The sequence below is a fragment of the Dermochelys coriacea genome, chromosome 9 (assembly GCF_009764565.3).
Source record: "Dermochelys coriacea isolate rDerCor1 chromosome 9, rDerCor1.pri.v4, whole genome shotgun sequence".
Classification (NCBI taxonomy): Eukaryota; Metazoa; Chordata; order Testudines; family Dermochelyidae; genus Dermochelys; species Dermochelys coriacea.
Window position 1 is genome coordinate 61328551 of NC_050076.1, and position 22814 is coordinate 61351364.

Here is a 22814-nt window from a genome sequence, read left to right on the forward strand (position 1 = left end):
TTACTAATGGCTCCTTGAGTATTCTAGGATCAGTTCATCAGCCTAGTAATTTGAAGACATCTAACTTGTCTAAGTAATTTTTGACTTGTTCTTTCCTATTTTAGATTCTGATCCTACCTCATTTTCACTGGCATTCACTATGTTATGTCCAGTCATCACCAACCTTCTTGGTGAAAACCGAAACAAAGAAGTCATTAAGCACTTCTGCCATATCCACATTTTCTGTTATTGTCTTTCCCCCCTCACTGAGTAACAGGCCTACTCTGTCCTTGGTCTTCCTCTTGCTTCTAATGTATTTGAAATGTTTTTTTTACCTTTGTCTCCCTAGCTATTTGATCTCCTTTGTGTCTTGGCTTTTTCTAATTTTGTCCTACATACTTGTGTTATTTGTTATACTCATCCTTTGTAATTTGAACCGAGTCTTCTGCTTTTTGTAGGACTCTTTTTGAGTTTTAGATCATTGAAGATCTCCTGGTTAAGCAGGGTGGTCTCTTGCCATACTTCCTATCTTTCCTACGCAGAGGGATAGGTTGCTCTTGTGCCCTTAATAATGTCTCTTGAAAACTGCCACTGTTTTCAATTGTTTTTCCCCTTAGACTTGCTTCCATGGGATTTTACCCTACCAACTCCCTGAGTTTTGCTAAAGTCTGCCTCTTTAAATCGATTGTCTTTATTCTGCTGTCTCCCTCCTACCATTCCTTAGAATCATGAACACTACCATTTCATGATCACTTTCACCCAAGTTGCCTTCCACTTTCAAATTCTTAGCCAGTTCCTCCCTATTTGTCAAATCAAATCTAGAACAGCCTCCCGCGCTAGTAGCTTTTTTCCAACCTTCTGAAATAAACAAAATGTTTCCAATACATTCACAATACATTTCCATACTTGTTGGATAATCGTGCCCTGCTGTGTTATTTTCCCAACATCTGTCTGGGTAGTTGAAGTCACCCCATCACCACCAATCCTGTGCTTTGGATGATTTTGTTAGTTGTTTAAAAAAAAAGTCTCATCCACCTCTTCTTCCTGGTTAGGTGGTCTGTACTAGACCCCTACCATGACATCACCATTGTTTTTTAACCCCTTTTATCCTTACCCAGAGACTTTCAACAACTCGGTCTCTTATTTCTATCTCAACCTCAGTCCAAGTGTGCACATTTTTAATATATAAGGCAACACCTCCTCCCTTTTTTCCCTGCCTTTCTTCTTGAGCAAGCTGTATCCTTCTATACAGGAACTCCTCACTTAAAGTCGTCCCGGTTAACGTTGTTTCGTTGTTACATTGCTGATCAATTAGGGAACATGCTCGTTTAAAGTTGTGCAATGTTCCCTTATAACATGGTTTGGCAGCCGCCTGCTTTGTCCACTGCTTGCAGGAAGAGCAGCCTGTTGGAGGCGAGCTGGTGGGGGCTTGGAACCAAGGTCGACCGGCAGCCCCCCTATCAGCTCCCCATTTCCCTAAGTTCCCTGTGCGGCAGCTCCTGCAGTTCAATTGCCGGCAGTTCAGCTGTCCCTCCCCCCACTGCCATGTGCTGCTCCTGCCCTCTGCCTTGGAGCTGTTCCCCAGAGCCTCCTGCTGGCTCTGTGAGGGGGAGGGCTGAGGGGAGCTAATATCAAGATGTCCCCCTCCCCCCTGCTCCTGCCACCGGCTTACCCCTTCTCCATAGAGCAGTGCAGGGATAGACAGGGCTCAGGAGGAGCTTGCAGGCAGCAGCTGCTGTCTCAACTTCCTGATCTAAAAAGGAAGGGTCCTTAGAGTGGGGTCAGCATACTTAAAGGAGCAATGCGCATCTCTCTCTCTCCCACACACAGGGAGAGTGTGTCTCTCTCTCTGTCTGCCATGTTGTCTCCCCTCCCTCCATTCGTGCTGCCTTGTAGAGCGTAAGGCTACATTAACAATGTGTTGACCCTTGAGGGCTCAGCCAAGTGCTAGTTCATCATTTAGCAGTAAGGCATTCCCTAGGAAATATCCCACCCTCTTCCACCCTCTGACTCCACCACCTCAACCAAGCTTCACAATCATCATTGCTGTGTACAGTATTAAATTGTTTGTTTAAAACTTATACTGTATATACATATATATAGTCTTTTGTCTGGTGAAAATAATTGCCCTGGAACCTAACCCCTCCCATTTACATTCATTCTTATGAGGAAATTGGATTCACTTAACATTGTTTCGCTTAAAGTGCATTTTTCAGGACCATAACTACAATGTTAAACGAGGAGTTACTGTAACAATATTCCAGTCATGCATATTATCCCACCAAGTCTCCGTGATGCCAACTATATCATAGTTGTGTTTATGTACAAGCATTTAGAGTTCTTCCTGCTTATTTCCCATACTTCTTGCATTTAATATACAGACATCTAAGATACTGATTTGATTCCCTTCCCCACCCCAGTTCTGTCTTGTCTCTACCTTATTTCTGCTATAACAGCCCACGCTCCCCCTAAATTCCGATCCTTCTCCCAGGTCTCCATGCTTTTGACTTACCTGTGGCCTTTGGTCACCTGCCCCTGTCGAACCTAGTTTAAAGCCCTCCTCATTAGGTTAGCCAGTCTGTAGCCAAATATGCTCTTCCCCTTCCTTGATGGGTGGACCCCATCTCTGTTTAGCAGGCCTTCTTCCTGGAACAGAATCTCGTGGTCAAGGAAGCCGAAGGCCTCCTGGCAACACCATCTTCGCAGCCAGGCATTTACCTCCAGGATGTATCTGTCTCTGCCGAGGCACCTACCCTTGACTGGAAGGATCGAAGAGAACACCGCCTGCACTCCCAACTCCCTCCCCTTACTCCCAGATCCCTGTAGTCACTTCTGATCTGCTGAGGGTCATACTTCACAGTATCATTAGTGCCCACATAGATGAGTAGCATGGGGTAGTAGTCAGAGGGCTGGATGATCCTCAACAATCCCTCTGTAATATCTTGGATATGGGCCCCTGGCAGGCAGCATACCTCCCGGGATGCCATGTCAGGGCGACAGATGGGTGCCTCTGTCCCCCTCAAAAGAGAGTCTCCAACCACCACTACCCTATGTTTCCTCCTGGGAGTGGTGGCCTATGATCCTCCCAACCTTGGGAGTAGATGGCTTCTCATCTTCAATCTTTGGGCATGATTCTTCATCACTTGTTGCCAGGGCAGTATAACGGTTCTCCATCACCATGGTGGGTGGGTTGGGAGTAGGGGTGGAGCACTACCTGCTGCCAGAAGTAACCAGCAACCAGTGTCCTCCCTGTACCAGAGCCTTATCCTCCTCCACCGGTAGCATGACAGCAGTCCTCTCTAGCTGAATAGCATCCTCAGCCTTGGACGTCTCCATACAAATGTTCTCAAGGAATTCCTTATGGGCAAGGATGCTCCTCTGCCTGGCCACCTCTTCCTGTAGCTCTCCCAGCTGCTTCCTGAGAGATTCCACCAGCAGGTACCTCTCACACTGGATGGTCCCCCCAGCCTGGCTTTCTGTGTAAATGCAGGCCACAGTCTCTGCAAATCCACACCAGGATCTGGGTAGAGGTATTAACCATTTTGAAAGCAGAAGTTTTGATTTTTTCAATTCAAACTGAATTTTTTATTTGAAATATACTTAGATGTCGTTCCCAAAACATTTACAGGGTAAAAAAAATCAGATAATGTAATATTTAGTTTTTGATCTAACAAAATGTTGTTCATTTGACCCAGGGACCTGCTGGCTGCCCCACTGCAAGCTGCACGATTGACCTGGCGGGCTCTGCCCTGTGTCTAGTCAATGATTACCCACGTTAAAACAAACCCCGCCATTCCACTGGGCGTTGGTCCCTGTGTCAGCAGAGTCCATGGAGAGGGCAATGTGCCACTGAGACTGCCCTTGTCTCTCTCTCAGAGAGCAGGGCTGAGTCCCACTGGCTGCTTAGCGTGGGTGAAGCAGGCCTGCTGCTGCCCAGGCTGCACCTGTTTGGTGGCTTAGGGGCTTCCTGCTGAGCACCCTCCATCCAGCTGAAATCTGTCCTCAGCACCTTGTCGTGAATCCCAGAGGCTGTGGCTCTCCAGGGTCTTTTCATCAGCACTCAGGCAATTCAGTGCTTAGGACCAAATTTACAAATCACTGGAGAGAGAAAACAGTGGTAAAACAAGGGAAAATAAGGTGGCCTGTCCCCCAGGAAACAGCAGGCCAGCTTTCCTGTTATTCCTTCATTTAGCCATTTGCATGCAAATCTGCTGCACCTTTTTCTTTAATCCACTGCAATTCCCTTCCTGACTGATCTTAAAAAGGAGATCTGCTGTGTTCCTCATTGCCTGCCTCAGCCCCTCCTCCCTCTGGCCCCACTAGCAAGGCTGGCATCAGATCGCATCTGTACAGAAGTGTTTGATAATCCTCCAGCTGCTCCTCAGTGCTGAGGCCTGAGGTGAGCTAGAGCTATACCGCTGACCTTTCTGCACCAACTGGGGACTTTGGTACTTTGCATCTGGCCCTGCTGTATAAATGCGTACAAGAAAGCAATGGATTCTGTCTTGTAGTGTAATGTGGCAAAGCTCTATTCTAGCTGCTGCCTGCTATTCCATTAGAAGCCTAATTCACTCCTTGCATTTTATTCTTTCTCCATGCCCTCTGACGGTGACAGCTTAGTGACTGCTCTGTGATCTCACATTGCTTGATAAGGTCACAAACCCTTTTCTTTGTCACAATCGGTTGGAAGGACCCCTTTGGATACGTGCTCTGTACAGACAAGCTGGGACCCAGCATGCTGGGGCATTAAGGGAGGTTGTGGCATCCCCGTCACTGGAGGTTTTAAAGAACAGGTTGGACAAACACCTGTCAGGGATGATCTTGGTTTCCTTGTCCCTGCCTCAGCGCAAAAGGCTGCACTAGATAACCTCTCAAAGTCCCCTCTAGCCCTATATTTCTATGATTCTAACTATTAGGACCCTGCACCTCACTGGCACTAACAAGGTTCTAACGGTTGAGCTAACTGTGCTGGCCTGTGGCCATTGGTATCCAGAGGAGGGCTCAGATTGTGTCACATGAACTGATGAGGTTACATTTTTGTATTGAAGAACGTGGATCTTGCTCCCTTCTGGTCATGGCTGGACACCCCAGGGAATGGCTCTTTCCCGCATCATGAGGGGCCCTGTCATTTGACCTAAGGAGAGAAGCCCATGCCCCAGCTCTGAAGAGGTTAATATCTGGCCTTGCTTTGGTGCCTTCCTCCTGCCACTGAAATGGGAATGAATACAGGACATGGCAGCCTGCTTCTATTTTTGGTGCCTGCACAGCAGCAAATGTTAAACAGTATTATGTCCTCCCCACTTCAGTCCCTGACTCCCTGGCAGCTGGCACAGACCTTGGCTGACAGGAGGGGGCCTGTGGTGGGAAGCTGTTGCTTATTTCTCTGTCAGAGATGTCAGAGCGGCAGGGGTTGCCAAGCTCTGAGTCAGCATGTTGCATTCTAACAGCTTGGGGTTTCTGCTGTTTCTGCCTAGGTGAACACAGCCATGCATGAGGCCAAGCTGATGGAGGAGTGTGATGAGCTCATGGAGATCATCCGGCAGCGCAAGCAAGTGATCGCTGTCAAGATCAAGGAGACGAAGGTAAGTGTCACTCTGATGTGTGTGTTTCTTTGGGCGTACGTGCATGGCCAGTGCTGATGCCACAGTTACTTGGGGATGATGCTGCAGACACCAGTGCTGCTGCTCCTATGGCATTCCTGCCCCAGATTTTCAGCTCAGGTTTGCCCGCTTGACTAGTCCTCTTGGTTTCATGGTACAGCATCCTCTCCAGGACAGCATACTCCCATCAATGGGGCTGATGTGTCAGCAAACCAAAGCCACAGAGGAGGGAGATGTACCTTGAGTAAGTGGTGTAAGAGTCAGGGAGACCCACTGGAAAAGATTGGTGTGTCTGGAAATGAGCTTCAAGTCTCAGTATTTCAGAGGTTGTCAATGGAGTGGCCAAGAATTTGCCTACAGAAGGGACAGGATGTGCCAAGGCTGGGTCCTCTAATGCTTTTAAACATAGAGGGCAAGTCAGGGGCTGCTTTTCAGAGATGCTTTGTGTGATGCTGGCAGACCAGGTGCCAGCTCATGCCAGGGTCCCCAGGTCTCAACTGACCACTGACAAACACCTAGCTGGAACCAGTCTGACTCATCTTGGGGGGGAGGCATAGCTCAGTGGTTTGAGCATTGGCCTGCTAAACCCAGGGTTGTGAGTTCAATCCTTGAGGGGGCCATTTAGGGATCTGGGACAAAAATTGGTGATTGGTCATGCTTTGACCAGGGGGTTGGACTAGATGACCTCCTAAAGTCCCTTCCTACCCTGATACTCTATGATCTGTGGGTTAGTATAGTTGAAACATTAAAATTATAAGAATGTGTTTAGACTTTATGGAATGCCTGTGAGTTGCTGCCTGCACTAATCTCACTCACAGCATCGGTATCCCACAGTTGAGCATTGGTACTGTAAGCCTCTGTAACTATGTAAACCACTAGACAGGAAAGAGGCATTAAGTAATATGAAGTGCCATTCTGCAACCAGTGGTGTTATGTCCTGCCTGACAGGAAAGGCCCATGGACACCAGAAGGACTATTGTGGCATGTTAAAGAGGACAAAAGACTTTGTTTCTCTGCTCTTCCCCTCCCATGAAGATGAGTCTTGCAAGTGGTTTACTCCCGTTGGCTGAGTTTGCAGCTCAGAGCACATGGGAGGGGGGGAATAAAAGCCCATAACAAGATGGAACTGGATCTCTGTGCTGGTTGGATTCAGGGGGCAAAGTTTTCTAGGTGTAAGCAAGGGATCCCCAGCTGCTTAACCTGGGTTAGCCCTAAAAGACATACAGGGCTTGCTTATAAAAGCTTCTGTTACCTTCCAAAATTTAAGATTATAATTAATTTTTTTGTGTGTTGACCTGCTTTAACCTTGTAAATAACTCTTTCATTTTCTTTTCCTATTTAATAAATCTGTATGTAGTTTATTAGAGGATTGGTTGCAAGTGTTGTCTTTGGGGTGAGATCTAAGGTGCAATTGACCTGAAGTAAGTGACTGGTCCTTTGGGACTGGGAGTAACCTGAATATTGCTGTGATTTTTTGGTGTAAGGGACCATCTGTCACAAAGGCAGGGTGGCGAGATAGATCAGAGTACCCAGGAGGACTATCTGTGATGCCATGTTAAGGCTGTTCCAGTGCCTGAGTTTACATTTGAACTTGGTGGGTGAAATCTAAGTATAGAACTCACAACCCATTAGGGGTTGGTGCCCTGCTTCCTAACAGTCTGCACTGAGGTTGGTGCTTATGCTCTTAAGTCACTGGAGGCAGCTGGACATTGGCATAGTTGGCAGGATTCACATACCACAAGTGAATGAAGTTTATAGATCATAACCCCAGGGCTATTAAGGTTTAACCTCAATAGTGAGAGTTTTACAGGTTATAAAATAGACACAGTGAGTGACCACAGTTATGTGATGGTCTTGTAAGAAAAGAACTCCAACAGTTATGTTGGCAGCGGGGACTATAAAAAGAAAGCCCCAGTTCAGGAGCTCAGAGCTTTGGTCTTAAGTTCTTACCCCAGGTGCTAGGGGAAGGCAAGGACCCTCCAGCGCCAGACACAGAAGAGGAGATCACTGCATGGGAATGGGCCCAGTTGTAGCACCTAAGAGCCCCTGAAGAATGTGAGCATCAGAGACTGATGGCGGAATTATCAATCAGGGAAACCAAGGCAGCCGAGGCAGCTGAGGAGAGAGCCCACCAAAGACACAGGGAACCAGTAGCAGCAGTTAAAGCCAACTAAGAAACTGAGGAGCGGGCACACAGGAGTCTGATGGAAGCTCAAACATTTCAGCCCAAATTACTGGAGCAGCAAAAGGAGCCAGTGGGTACACCTGCCTCACCCCCCGCAACAAAAGGGAGTGGGAGAAATCTGCCTAATCTATAAAGAAACTGACTGTACAGAAGAGTTCCAGTCCACCTTGGAGACACTGTCTGGGCTACACAATATCCCAGAAGATAAACAGATGCCTGTTCTCTTAACTAGCTTAGCTGGGAAGCTAGACAAGTTTTGAATGATCTGGACGAGGGAAGTGTGAAGGTGAAGAAGAAATTTAAAGAAAATTTATTGGAAAGATTTAAGATTACCTCTGAGATCTATTGGTTGAAGGCTAGAAACATCAGCCTGTTGGACAATATCACTCATGTTGAACATGTGCATAAAATATGTCATTTTAGAAGAAAATGGATAATGGGGGTGGGGACTGAAGGTGAGGATGGAAAACTGTTTGAGCTGATGGCCCAGGAGCAGTTGCCCTGGGTGGTTACAGATGAGGTGAAGGCAGCCGTCTGTGACAAAAAGCCAGCCACAGTTTTAGAGGCTGCAGAAATTGCTTATGATGTTGAGTCAAGGGCCCATGGGGATGGGGGTGCAAATCCCAGGGGAAGGGAAATGCCCATGTCACCCAGGGTAAGAGGGAAGCAGTGATTGGAAAGAAACCTAACCCCCACTTAGATAACCTCTGAAGGGTACCCAAGTTTTAAAGCCACCTACCAAAAAGGAAGGCAGGTAGTCTGACCTCACTGTGGGGCTATAACTATGTAAATCACCAGAAGGGAGAGATGCATTAAGTAATGTGAAGGGCCGCTCTGCAACTGAAAGTGTGAAGTCCTGCTCAACAGGAAAACCCAGTTGATACCAGAAAGACTATTTTGGTACGTTAAAGAGGACAAAATACATTGTTGATCTGTTGCCCACTCCTTCCCCATGAAGGGAGGGTAGTCATGCATGTTATTGCTGATATAATGCCTGAGGATTTTACACTTGATAATTGGTTGGGGACATCTAAGTACAGAATTCACAGTCAATTTGGGGGATTTGCCCTGGGTCTTACCAGCCTGCCCTGAGGTTGGTGCTCATGCAGACAGCTTGACACTTGGTAAAATCCATTTTCCTCATTCAGCTCTGATGGCAATGAGACTAATAGCAAATGATGCTGTAGCTCAGTGCACAGTGCTCCCTGGAGCCGTAGCTTTGCAGAGCTCTTCTAGGGGGCCAGTACCTGCACTGTCCAGCCACTCTCGAGACTCGCATGCCTTACAACACACAGGGTGCCCAGGCTGTATCATTGGTATCATTGTGTTGTGCTTCACAAATTCATGAGATGCCGTTAATTTGTCCTACTCCGGCAGCGCTTTTTGGGATAGGCTTTGAATAGCAGCTGTAGCTCAGAGCTGTGAGTTAGATCCCCACAGTGCGGGGAAGTGCAGCAGCTATTCTGTATCAGCTCTTACACAGCCATGGGCCAGGATGCTCATTGCCACATGCACATGAATGTCTCTCTGCACTTCCTATCAGATAAACCAGAGCTCCGCCGGTGTCTACCATCTCTTCCACATGTGGTGACATTGCAGTGACACCCGGCAGCCTTTTCAAAACAGAGTAGGGATTATTAGTCAACTGGGATACCACATCGGGAAGTCCTTAGGGTAGTCAAAAGAAACAAAGGTGAAGATGGAGTTCAGACTGGCCAATATTAGGGTTCTACCCAGCCAAGCTGCTGTAGATTGGCTCTGTCAACCCTCTCTCTGTCTTTGTGTCTCAGTCCCAGTTGAGAGCTCCTGTGTCTCTCCAAGGGCTAGCTCCTAACACAGCCACTTTTGCTCCATTGTCCTCCTCCTGCCAGGACCTATGCTGAGTTCACATGTTCTGCCTGAGGGAGTTTCCCATTGTTAGGTGTCAGTTGTTCTGCACTTGGGGTCCTGTTGTCTTTCCAGATCCTCCATTGATATGGTCAGCTTCAGCCAGTCCTGAATGACCCACTCCTACCTCCTCAGACAATTGCATGATCCCAGCACCTCAAGTCTCCTGCTCTGCCCCAGGAGTATTGGTGCTTACTCCCTGGGTAGCAATCCCTAGTCAGGCAAGTCACTGCCATGCATACTATTCATACAAATATTACAGAAAATTCCTACTTTGGCTCAGTGATAACCTCCATTGTTTGGCACCAAATAGCATTCGGAATGTGGCCAGTGCTACACGTTATTTCTTGTTTGTGAGAATCTTCTCCAGTTTTGCTCTTTAGTGTAACATTGTAACATAATCACCAGAAGGAGCTGTTATAATCTGTGTAGTGTGTGAAACATCTACTCCAAAGGGACTCTCATGGCCTGTTCACTCCCCACCTGCTGAATGCACTTTTCACTCCCCACCTGCTGAAGTTATATGTGAATCTGGGTGGCTCCTCACTGCTCTGATCCCCAGGGTTCAGCTGTCTCAGACAAATTAATGTTTGAAAGGCCACAGATGGTATCTGGCTTGGGGAGGGGAATGGCACAGATTTGAATAATAGATTGCTGTAGTCAGATCCTCCCAGCTAATTTCCTAAGGGGGTTTATAACACTGCTATGTTAATATGATAATGATAATGTCGAATGGCCATCTTAAACCCACACAGCAGATCAGTTAAAAGCTGAAAACTGCAATACACTTAACCTTAAGTTTGCTGGGTATTCCAGTGGTTTCTGTATAATAGGGAGATATGTGGTGCTTGAATTAACTCTGACACTAAGACTAATATGGGTTCATTAATATAACTAGATCATATTATCAAATATGATAATGTTAAATGTTATGATATGTTAAATGTTGCTGCACCTCTGTGACAGTGGCCTCACGGAGTTCCATAGTCATTGTGTATGAACTGATTTCCTCTCTCATATTTGCTCTGGTTGTAAGTAGAAGGATGTTCTCCAACTGCCAGCCCTTCAAACTCACCCTAGCATTTGACAGTCAGCTTGAGTTCTTTCCATCTTGTGCATCATCCCAGAGAATAAAGGGGTCTGAAGACCCAATTCCAGCCCCAGTGATTGTACAGGTGTCACTGGCCTGCAGGTTATGCTGCTTGGGAGGATCTGTGTGACAGAGCCCAGCTTGACTTTCAGATCCCAGAGGGAGTTTGCAGGGATAGTACTTGTAAAAGGGGGGCGGGGTTTCTTTGCAATCTGAGCAAATGTGGAAAGGAAACAAGTGATACCCAGTGGACAGGGAACCTCACAATGCCATTTTAGAGTCACTTTTCAGGGGAGAACCACCGTTTCATGACAAGTCTCCAAGAGGATGCCTACAGAGGAGCTGGGGTGTAATTCCATTGCATGCATTAGCTGTGCTTGAGGTAGTGCCTAAAAAATAGCAGAGTGGCTGCAGCAGCTTAGGCTAGCCACCCAGACAATCCCTCCTGACCGCCCCTCCACACACACACACACTGCATACACACTCAGGTAGCCCATGCCACCACAGCCGCACTGTTATTTTTAGGTGTTAGCTCAAGCAGCACTAATCAGTGTATGCCTACACAAGCTGTGAACTACACCTCCCAGCTGCAGTGTAGACTCTCCCCTGTTTGTGCCTTTTGTCAGCTGCCAATGCCATGGACATTCTAACTCACTGTGGTGCAAGGATGGCAGTCACAAATAGCCTGAGCTCCATTGTAGGTTTGATTGTACACAGTTGAGTGGGAGTCTGGCTGCTGGAGTTAAGTCCTTAGTCTGGGAAAGTACGACAGAGGCCCCAAAAGGCTGGGGACTGTTCAAATCCCATTCTGCACCCAACGACAGTCAGATCACATGATGCAGGTTACAAATAATACTGGAAAAAGGACAATGTTTCCCTGTATGTTTAGAGGGGAAGCTGGGCTGATGATAAAAACGTTTCACTTCTGAACACTGTAATGACTACCACTAGTCATCCTAGCTACTCTCTAGGCTAATGAAATGTAAATAAATGCCAAGCTGTTTGTGGCTCCAGCAGTTTTCTCTTGGAATTCAGAAGCAATGTTGGGAACCAAGCAGCTGGAGCATTATAGAGACAACTGACAGTGCTACTCAATCAAAGGTAACCAAGTACCAATATGTAGTGCCTTTCTAAAAGCAAAATGAAAACCAATCTCTTTGATCAGCCCCCAACTGCAAATATGTGTAAAATCTGCAGGAAAAAAATCAAAAAGTGGGGGGAGGAGAGGAAAGGGGAGATGAGTAGCAAACTGCAGATAAATAAAACATTAAAAACTGACAATCAGGAAATAGTTTGACTGATAAATTTCCATTTCCTTTTCCATATGTTCTGGGGTGTTTGTTCTGACTCTGGTGAATGACCCTACTTAGATGGGATGGGCCACATCACCGCATCAGATGGCCTGATAGCAGCAGCATGCAGTATTCTAAAGAGCAGTTGCCCCATCTCTGAGCAGTGAAAGCCCAAAGAGATGGGGATATTAAGCAAGCAGCTCATGCTGCTCCTGAATCCAACTCCCCAAGGTCACAGTCTTGAGAGTTCAGTGCTGAAGTACCGTTAACCTTTCACAACAGCAGCTCGGGTGCCTGGGTTGGCTTGATATTTTATTCAGTTGGGTGTCAATGTGAATATTTTGAATAGGTTTAAATCAGAACCCAGTGGAACAAAACCAGAACTCTGGGCCTAGTTCTGATCTGGGGTGAGGGGAGGGGTTGTCCCTGCTGAAATTCCATGTGCTTTCCTGATCCTCACTGCCGTGTGTTCAGAAAACATCTTCCTGGCTCCTTGGCTCTCTGAAATTGCTTGTATTGCAGGTTTTGGTTATAGTGTTGGCTTTTGTTGACTGACCCTCCGAGCAGCCGTGTTTTATACAGGCAAAAAATATTGGAGGTCCAGAAGGAAATAACCTGTGCACTTGTCAGTGTCAGAGCAAGAAGAGGGAGTGTTGTGAGCAGGTTCTCCTGTACGATATAGCTTTTAGGTCAGATACTGGGGAAGACAGAGAACTGTAAAGTTCAACAGAATGTTGGAACATAGAGAAAGAAAGTAGCCCGTTCCCTACCTCACACCCCATCTCTGTTCAGTGCACTCTCAGCCCTCTGCCAGTGAAGGATCTTCACCAGTTGGAGAAATGGGCAAAGATTAGTAGAACGAGTTTAATTGGAATGAATGCCCAGGTAGGTCATATGGCAAGTGAGAATCTGGTGCACAGGGGAGATTAGGAAATATCTGCATAATACAGTATAGTAATGCACCAGCTGGCTACTTACTGGGCACTGTGTTATCAATTAAACAGCAAGGTGGAGGGCTCCATGACTTCCAAAGGCAAGTTCTACCTAGGTCAGAGAGGCACCAAGGTCAGAAGGGAGGAGGAGCAGCAGGCCAAAGCAGAGCAGAAGGCTTGACAGCAGGTAGCCTGGGAGCTGGGCCTGGAAGGCTTAAGAACAGAGCCGAGACATGAGCAGGAAGTCAGCGGTAGGACATAGGGCGAGACGACCGTACAGAAGGGTTACTTCTCGTATCTCTGGCGTGCACTTCCCCTAGGGTTGGGTGGGGAATTGTTGGGTTTTGTTACTGTTAAAGAAGTTGTCAAGGATATTTATATCTTGTATTTCTGGTAGAATCATAGAATCATAGAATCATAGAATATCAGGGTTGGAAGGGACCCCAGAAGGTCATCTAGTCCAACCCCCTGCTCAAAGCAGGACCAAGTCCCAGTTAAATCATCCCAGCTAGGGCTTTGTCAAGCCTGACCTTAAAAACCTCTAAGGAAGGAGATTCTACCACCTCCCTAGGTAACGCATTCCAGTGTTTCACCACCCTCTTAGTGAAAAAGTTTTTCCTAATATCCAATCTAAACCTCCCCCATTGCAACTTGAGACCATTACTCCTCGTTCTGTCATCTGCTACCATTGAGAACAGTCTAGAGCCATCCTCTTTGAAACCCCCTTTCAGGTAGTTGAAAGCAGCTATCAAATCCCCCCTCATTCTTCTCTTCTGCAGACTAAACAATCCCAGCTCCCTCAGCCTCTCCTCATAAGTCATGTGCTCTAGACCCCTAATCATTTTTGTTGCCCTTCGTTGTACTCTTTCCAATTTATCCACATCCTTCCTGTAGTGTGGGGCCCAAAACTGGACACAGTACTCCAGATGAGGCCTCACCAGTGTCGAATAGAGGGGAACGATCACGTCCCTCGATCTGCTCGCTATGCCCCTACTTATACAACCCAAAATGCCATTGGCCTTCTTGGCAACAAGGGCACACTGCTGACTCATATCCAGCTTCTCGTCCACTGTCACCCCTAGGTCCTTTTCCGCAGAACTGCTGCCGAGCCATTCGGTCCCTAGTCTGTAGCGGTGCATTGGATTCTTCCATCCTAAGTGCAGGACCCTGCATTTATCCTTATTGAACCTCATTAGATTTCTTTTGGCCCAATCCTCCAATTTGTCTAGGTCCTTCTGTATCCTATCCCTCCCCTCCAGCGTATCTACCACTCCTCCCAGTTTAGTATCATCCGCAAATTTGCTGAGAGTGCAATCCACACCATCCTCCAGATCATTTATGAAGATATTGAACAAAACGGGCCCCAGGACCGACCCCTGGGGCACTCCACTTGACACCGGCTGCCAACTAGACATGGAGCCATTGATCACTACCCGTTGAGCCCGACAATCTAGCCAGCTTTCTACCCACCTTATAGTGCATTCATCCAGCCCATACTTCCTTAACTTGCTGACAAGAATGCTGTGGGAGACCGTGTCAAAAGCTTTGCTAAAGTCAAGAAACAATACATCCACTGCTTTCCCTTCATCCACAGAACCAGTAATCTCATCATAAAAGGTGATTAGATTAGTCAGGCATGACCTTCCCTTGGTGAATCCATGCTGACTGTTCCTGATCACTTTCCTCTCCTCTAAGTGCTTCAGGATTGATTCTTTGAGGACCTGCTCCATGATTTTTCCAGGGACTGAGGTGAGGCTGACCGGCCTGTAGTTCCCAGGATCCTCCTTCTTCCCTTTTTTAAAGATGGGCACTACATTAGCCTTTTTCCAGTCATCCGGGACTTCCCCCGTTCGCCACGAGTTTTCAAAGATAATGGCCAAGGGCTCTGCAATCACAGCCGCCAATTCCTTCAGCACTCTCGGATGCAATTCGTCCGGCCCCATGGACTTGTGCACGTCCAGCTTTTCTAAATAGTCCCTAACCACCTCTATCTCTACAGAGGGCTGGCCATCTCTTCCCCATTTTGTGTTGCCCAGCACAGCAGTCTGGGAGCTGACCTTGTTAGTGAAAACAGAGGCAAAAAAAGCATTGAGTACATTAGCTTTTTCCACATCCTCTGTCACTAGCTTGCCTCCCTCATTCAGTAAGGGGCCCACTCTTTCCTTGGCTTTCTTCTTGTTGCCAACATACCTGAAGAAACCCTTCTTGTTACTCTTGACATCTCTTGCTAGCTGCAGCTCCAGGTGCGATTTGGCCCTCCTGATATCTTTCCTACATGCCCGAGCAATATTTTTATACTCTTCCCTGGTCATATGTCCAAGCTTCCACTTCTTGTAAGCTTCTTTTTTATGTTTAAGATCCGCTAGGATTTCACCATTAAGCCAAGCTGGTCGCCTGCCATATTTACTATTCTTTCGACTCATCGGGATGGTTTGTCCCTGTAACCTCAACAGGGATTCCTTGAAATACAGCCAGCTCTCCTGGACTCCCTTCCCTTTCATGTTAGTCCCCCAGGGGATCCTGGCCATCTGTTCCCTGAGGGAGTCAAAGTCTGCTTTCCTGAAGTCCAGGGTCCGTATCCTGCTGCTTACCTTTCTTCCCTGCGTCAGGATCCTGAACTCAACCAACTCATGGTCACTGCCTCCCAGATTCCCATCCACTTTTGCTTCCCCCACTAATTCTACCCGGTTTGTGAGCAGCAGGTCAAGAAAAGCGCTCCCCCTAGTTGGCTCCCCTAGCACTTGCACCAGGAAATTGTCCCCTACGCTTTCCAAAAACTTCCTGGATTGTCTATGCACCGCTGTATTGCTCTCCCAGCAGATATCAGGAAAATTAAAGTCACCCATGAGAATCAGGGCATGCGATCTAGTAGCTTCCGTGAGTTGCCGGAAGAAAGCCTCATCCACCTCATCCCCCTGGTCCGGTGGTCTATAGCAGACTCCCACCATGACATCACTCTTGTTGCACACACTTCTAAACTTAATCCAGAGACACTCAGGTTTTTCCACAGTTTCGTACCGGAGCTCTGAGCAGTCATACTGCTCCCTTACATACAGTGCTACTCCCCCACCTTTTCTGCCCTGCCTGTCCTTCCTGAACAGTTTATAACCATCCATGACTGTACTCCAGTCATGTGAGTTATCCCACCAAGTCTCTGTTATTCCAATCACGTCATAATTCCTTGACATCACCAGGACCTCCAGTTCTCCCTGCTTGTTTCCAAGGCTTTGTGCATTTGTATATAAGCACTTGAGATAACCTGTTGATCGCCCCTCATTCCCAGTATGAGGCAGGAGCCCTCCCCTCACAGACCTTCCTGCCTGTGCTTCCTCCCGGTATCCCGCTTTCCCACTTACCTCAGGGCTTTGGTCTCCTTCCCCCGGTGAACCTAGTTTAAAGCCCTCCTCACTAGGTTAGCCAGCCTGCTGGCAAAGATGTTCTTCCCTCTCTTCGTAAGATGGAGCCCGTCTCTGCCCAGCACTCCTCCTTCATGGAACACCATCCCATGGTCAAAGAATCCAAAGCCTTCTCTCCGACACCACCTGCGTAGCCATTCGTTGACCTCCACGATTCGACGGTCCCTACCCAGGCCTTTTCCTTCCACGGGGAGGATGGACGAGAACACCACTTGCGCCTCCAACTCCTTTATCCTTCTTCCCAGAGCCACATAGTCCGCAGTGATCCGCTCAAGGTCATTCTTGGCAGTATCATTGGTACCCACGTGGAGAAGCAGGAAGGGGTAGCGATCCGAGGGCTTGATGAGTCTCGGCAGTCTCTCCGTCACATCACGAATCTTAGCCCCTGGCAAGCAGCAGACTTCTCGGTTTTCCCGGTCAGGGCGGCAGATAGATGACTCAGTCCCCCGGAGGAGAGAGTCCCCGACCACCACCACCCGCCTTCTCCTCTTGGGAGTGGTGGTCGTGGAACCCCCAACCTCAGGACATCGCATCTCATGCCTCCCAACCAGCGGAGTCTCCTTCCGCTTTCTCCCCCCAGACATATCATCTGGTCCACTCTCCGCATTGGTACCTGTGGAGAGAACATGAAAGCGGTTAGTTACCTGTGTCTGTGTTACTGGAACCCGGACATTCCGCTTACCTCTTCTGGAGGTCACATGTTGCCAAGCTTCTTCACTGGCCTCTTGGCTCCTCTGTGCAACCTGCTCTATATCTTTAGAGCTTTGTGCCCCTAGAAGCCTATCCTGAGTTTGGTCCAGAAAATCCTCAGTCTCTCGTATACAACGCAGGGTCGTTACCTGTTGCTCCAGACCTTCAATCTTCTCTTCCAATATGGAGACCAGCTTGCACTTTGTACAGACAAAGTCGCTTCTGTCCTGTGGAAGAAAGACAAACATGGCACATCCAGTGCAGGTCACAACAGCTGAACCCCCCCCTTCCATATCACCTACCTACTATGAGCTTCCTCAGAGACGTTGGCAAGATGTAAGCCTCACTGGGCTCACTCCAGGCGAACTCCCAGGCAAACTCCTGCTGTGAGCTGCTCTGCTGTCCCCGCTGCTCAGCTGGTTCGCGAGGCTCTGGCTATTTTTAAACAGCCAGGCTTCCCTGACGCAAACACACAGACACCCTAATGCCCGCCCCCTGCAGGCTAGCAGCCAATCAGACACTCACTCAGGCTCCCTCCCAGCAAACACACGCCCTAGGAGAGGGCTCCTCTCAGTTATGTTGTGTGCAGGTGTCCGGCGAAGCCCCCCAAGGGCTAGAGCCTGGAAAGCCTAGTGCTGGCTGCACCTGGTTGCTGCTAGGCTGTGTCCTGGTGCCACCCCATTTGCTGTGGGACCTGGGTGCCACTAGGCTGTATTGCGGTGCCCCCCACTTGCTGCAATGCCTGGGTGCTGCTCTGTTGGCCAGGGTACTTGAACCGAGCTTTATTTGCAGGCTGGGTTTTGACTTGTTTTAATATATCATGGCTGCAGTCTTTGGTTGGTTGTGAAATGTGGTAGAGGGAACCACTGTCTACAAACGAGCACCATGCATCTCTCTGGAACTAATAATCCCAAAGGAGGCATCTCTCTAATGCACGGCGTAACCTGGGCTTTGCTCATCTAAGCTGTTTGCCACTCAGATGCTTGTCTGGTCTTTTTTTAATACAGCAAGTCCTTTCCTTTCTCATTCCTTTTCTCCTTTTGATAATTTTCCTGATGAGACTGGGCATAAAATGAACCATCCATCAGCCCATTAAGTCCCAGCAGGAGAGTCACTGCCTTGTGCAAATATCCATTTGAAGTTTTGTCCACCCTGCTGTTAGCCAGAATGATCCTGCATGTCTCACTCAGCACAGGCCTTGATGGTTTGGTTCCCGTAATGATGAATGAAGGTGTGCGTTACAGATTGGCAGGAGAGATGCATGGCCCGTCGGCGGAACAAATGGATTAATTAGCCCATGTGGCATTCATCACTCCTTCCCACAACCCCCAGTAACCAAGTGACACCCAAGCCCAGTGCAGTTGTGTTGGCATTGGGGTGTAGGGAGGAGAGAGACTCATAGTCAAAGTGCTCTGGGATGGGATAGCACAATGCACAGAGCAGGAAGAGATCAGCTGTGAGAGGAGGAGGGCAATGCAGGGCAGCAGGACATGTGGTTGCTGTGAAACTGAAATAGGCCATATCAGGGCTACTCTGTCTTAGGTACACAAAGGCAGAGTACCTGTCCAGGAGCCATTATTTTGGAAGGAGTGTTTGACTGTCTGGAGTTTCACTTTGTTTGTGTGGCAAAAAATGCAGATTCAGATCAATTGCAACATGTGAGACAGATGTACCTGGGTGCCAGCTGGCAAAGGGTTCACTCTCCTTTACAAGAAACTCCTGTCAGACCAGACCAACTCACTACACCTAAGACATTGCTTTCATATATTTATCCATAAAGGGTAGCACATGAGGTCTCTATTGAAAGCTTGTAACTTACTGTAGTGCCTCTTTCCACCTGGTTACCTCCTTTACTGCCGATTTCCTTACGGGTTTTGATGGACAGGCCTGGATTCTTCTGGATCCCGCCTTTAGCTCAGCAAGGAGTTATTTTCCTTATTATCCTTATTTTCTTCCCATATGAATTTATTTGGTGGTGCCTCCACCCTCCTCGTTCCTTCCTGGAAGGGTCACCAGGGCTGCTGGGGAGGAAAATTCTGACTACGGGATAACCCCCACTTACTTGCCAGAGAGTTGGAGACTCCCAAGTAATAAAACAAACACACACAATATATTCAACACAGTCATTATATTAAACAGGAAGTGAATATAACATAGCAGGGTAAAAACTACTCTCAGGGTCACCAGTGCCCATGCTGATAAAACCCATGAATTTCCCTGGTCACGTTACCTAATACAGCAAATGTAAAATTAGTGTCCCACTGGTACGTGCACTTTGAAGGGGCCCTTGATGGCCTATGACCACGATAACTTCTGTGCAGCAGTTAGTGATGTGGTCAGTTCCTCCACAGGTTTAATAGGCAGCGGGTAATAAAATCCCCAAACCCTCATCCCTGGCTTGAGGACACAGTTCAGGGATCCGGGGATCTCCCAGACAATCTCCCGGACTATCTAGCTGAAGGATGGTGACTCACAACTTGGCAAACGATCCTCAGGTTCAGAGGTGGCTCTGGGCTCCTCAGTCACTGCGGAGGGGCTGATCTCTGCTTGCAGGGGTCAGGCTGCTTCCAGTGCCAGGATTTCCCCTCCCCACAAAACGGTGCAAGGCTCAGGGTGCAGGTTACAAAACTCTACTAAAATCCTAGTGTTAGTCTCTCACCCCAGCGCTCAGACACACCCGCAGCCAGAGCAGAGCTGCAGGGCTGTTTCCCAAACAAAGCTTTACAAACTGGGAATTGCTTTGGAGAGGCCCAAGCTGAGGGATGTTGCTGCCAGGCCCCCAGAGGCCGGTTCTCAGGGGGACCCTGCAGGCAACCTGGGCCTTACCATCCCCCACAGCCAGCCTTGCCCTTTCCCTGGCTGGCTCCAGCTCCTCCAGACTGACTTCTCCCCTCTCCAGGACTCCTATTGGGCACTTGGGCAGGCTAATGCTTCTTCCCTGTCTTTCTGTTCTCAGTCATTTAACTCGGCCCCCGCCTTTCTCTCAGACACTGCGCCTCCCCAGAGCGGGCGCCTTGTTACTCTCCTCGTGCCAACAAGGCCCCTGTTCTAAACAGCATCTCTGCACTCCCCCTGGGTTGCCCAGCAGACTCTGAGTCTGCCCTTCGCCTCTTCCTCCCAGGGACAGTGCCCCTCCCTGAGCTACCAGCACACAGAGACCCATGAGCCCAGGTGAGCTCCTTGGGGGTTACACTCTCCCTGGGTGAAAGCTCTTGAGATCCTTGTCAAGACTCCTTTCTCCAACAACACAAATATGCAAGCTCCTTTTCCTCAGGTCATAGTAAATGTTGTAAAACTGACAATGTTATTGTCCAACAAGCAGATATGGGCATGTCAGAATACAACAATAATTTAAAAACAACCTTACATTGCTGTTCAATTTACATTAGTAACCCACTCTTACTATATTGAAATAAACAACTTCTTAATAAACTTGGAGTCTCCAGGGGGAACTATCAGGCAAAAACAATAATAGACCACCCACACCCATCTATGTACTAAGTGCAAAGGAACTGGAACATCATAAGTGAGCATCTGTAGAGTTTCTCACTCTCTTTCTGAATGTTGAAGTACAGAAGCTTCTTCGGTGTCAGGGTTTTCAACAGTAATGAGTGCAGAACAATCAATGATTTCCCCGTTCTGCATCCTCTGTAGGTGGAACTATACTAGCTTTGTGGACCACTTGCTCCTCGGGGCCAGCAAATGCTGCAAAAGAATGAACTTTGAGGTGAGAATCTGCTTGATTAGATAGGAGAGGTGACTATTAACAACAGCCTAGTTCACGTTTTATTATTTAGTTTTGTATTTTACCATTTGTTTCCATCACTGACACTTGTTTCTGTTTGAATCTCTGCTCTTTCTTAAATACATTTCCTTTTGTTTTACTATAACTGACCTCAAGTGCTATGAGAGACCCCTGTCCTGTATCTGAGGTAGAACTGGTAAACTGGGGTGCACTGTCCTTTGGGAACGGCGGATCTGGGTTTTCTTGAATACCCAGTGATCAGGAGCCGGACACCACAGGAGACTCAGGGTTGGGTGCATCTGTTGTCAACCTGGAGGGCAAATGCAGGGCTGGCATAGCTCAGAGGAGAGTGCTGGTGGCAGTCGGGCACTAACACCCAGCTGGCACAGGCCCCACTCCCTCGTGCTGGAGGCAGGTGGCAACAGGGTTACTCAGCCCTGAGAGAAGCACCACAGAACGCTTAGTGAAGTCATGTCAATTTGCCAAATTGTTTTGGTCAAAGAAAAATCTAAAAGAATCCAAACAGTTTGAAATGTGCTGGTTTGACATTGTCTGAACAAAATGTTTTGATTTTTCAATTCAAATGACTTTGTTTTAAAATGTCCTTCAATTTTATTTTCAAAAAACTAAAGAAGGTTTTTAAAAATGCTTGAAATCAAAACTAAACATTTCATTCCAAGCCAAAGGGTGCTTTTTAAAAAAAACCAAAAAACAACTTTTCAATTCCCCAAAAAAATTTGAAAAAGTGTGTGGAGTTTCTTGGGTCAACCCAAAACTAATTTTTAAAAAAATTCAAAAGAGTTGGCTCTACTGACCTGTACTACTCTGGACTGTCCCCATGCCCTGGCTTGCTGCTTTCTGCCCCCTCCTTATTCCACTCTACTTCACTCTTGCCCTAACTACATTGTTTTGAGTGTGTAATATCAGACAGTACATTGAGGTCAAAGGTTGCAGAGTTGGAACCGGGCTTAATTTGGGTGTGATCTGTACCTAAATGCATCATTTTAAACCTACGTATTACATTTCCTGTTCTTCCTCTGAGCTCCGTGTCCAAAGCAAATTGAGATGATCCCACAGAACAGCTTCATCCCCCTGAACTTACTCCCTCCTACTTCAATATATTCTGCCATGCTCTGCCCCCCCTTTCTCCTGGTAAATAGTACCTTACTCCGTGAATAGACCTTCCAAAATCAGTTGGACCCCCCTGAAATCACTGGGACTGTGCATGGAGGAAGTTGCAACTCTGCTTGAACCGGAGTGGAAGAATTTGGTCATTAAAAAACGATCTTCCTGCTGCCACAAGAATGACACCACTTTCACTGAAGCTGTATGCTTCCCAGCCATTAACCAATTCTTCCCCCCTTCATAACTTATTACCTCACTCCCAGTTAGAGACTTTATGCAATAATCCATCATGTGCAACTTGGGCAAAAGCTTTCTGAAAACATTAAGCATATTGCTTCCCCTCAGTCTACACCCAGAGCAATTTCACTGAAAACAAACAAGTGTCAGGGTTACTTGAAGTGATTTATCTTTCATGCGATTATGCTGACTTGTTACACCGTTAAATAACGCTCTTGCTCTTCCAAATGTTTCCTTATAATAGCAAATGCCCTTGCAGAGATGTTTCCTGCCCAGACACATGTTTCAGCCTTTCTTCTGGAGCCAGTGACCTCATTTCAGCTGTGCTGATTTACACCAGCTGGGCATCTGACCCTTTGACCTTAAAACACCTGTGACAATTTTAATCTGGCCCAATCTGAATACTAGAAAACAGCCTGTGTGGTTTCAAAAGTCAGCATTCTCCCCAAACTCAATATGAACTTCAGCTCTTTAATCCCCAGACTCATATCTCACCTGTAGCAGTAACCCATGGTCACAGGGTGCCCTGGCTATCTTTATCTGAGACACATTCTTGCTTATTGATGATTCCCTAGTTTCAGGTAAGGAAACCTTGTCCATCAGTAATAGTCAAACACCTATCACCTTGGGCATATT

The 22814-nt window shown here is 47.5% G+C and overlaps 1 protein-coding gene across 4 annotated transcripts in view; it reads left to right on the plus strand.

The window, feature by feature from the left end:
• LOC119861755 (probable E3 ubiquitin-protein ligase MID2) overlaps positions 1-22814 on the plus strand; it is a 312271-nt gene that overhangs the window by 215116 nt on the left and 74341 nt on the right. For all 4 annotated transcript variants that reach the window (XM_038417263.2, XM_043492262.1, XM_043492261.1 and 1 more), the window contains one exon: positions 5454-5561. In XM_038417263.2, the coding sequence (XP_038273191.1) occupies positions 5454-5561 (108 nt within the window). The remainder of the gene's footprint in view (positions 1-5453; positions 5562-22814) is intronic.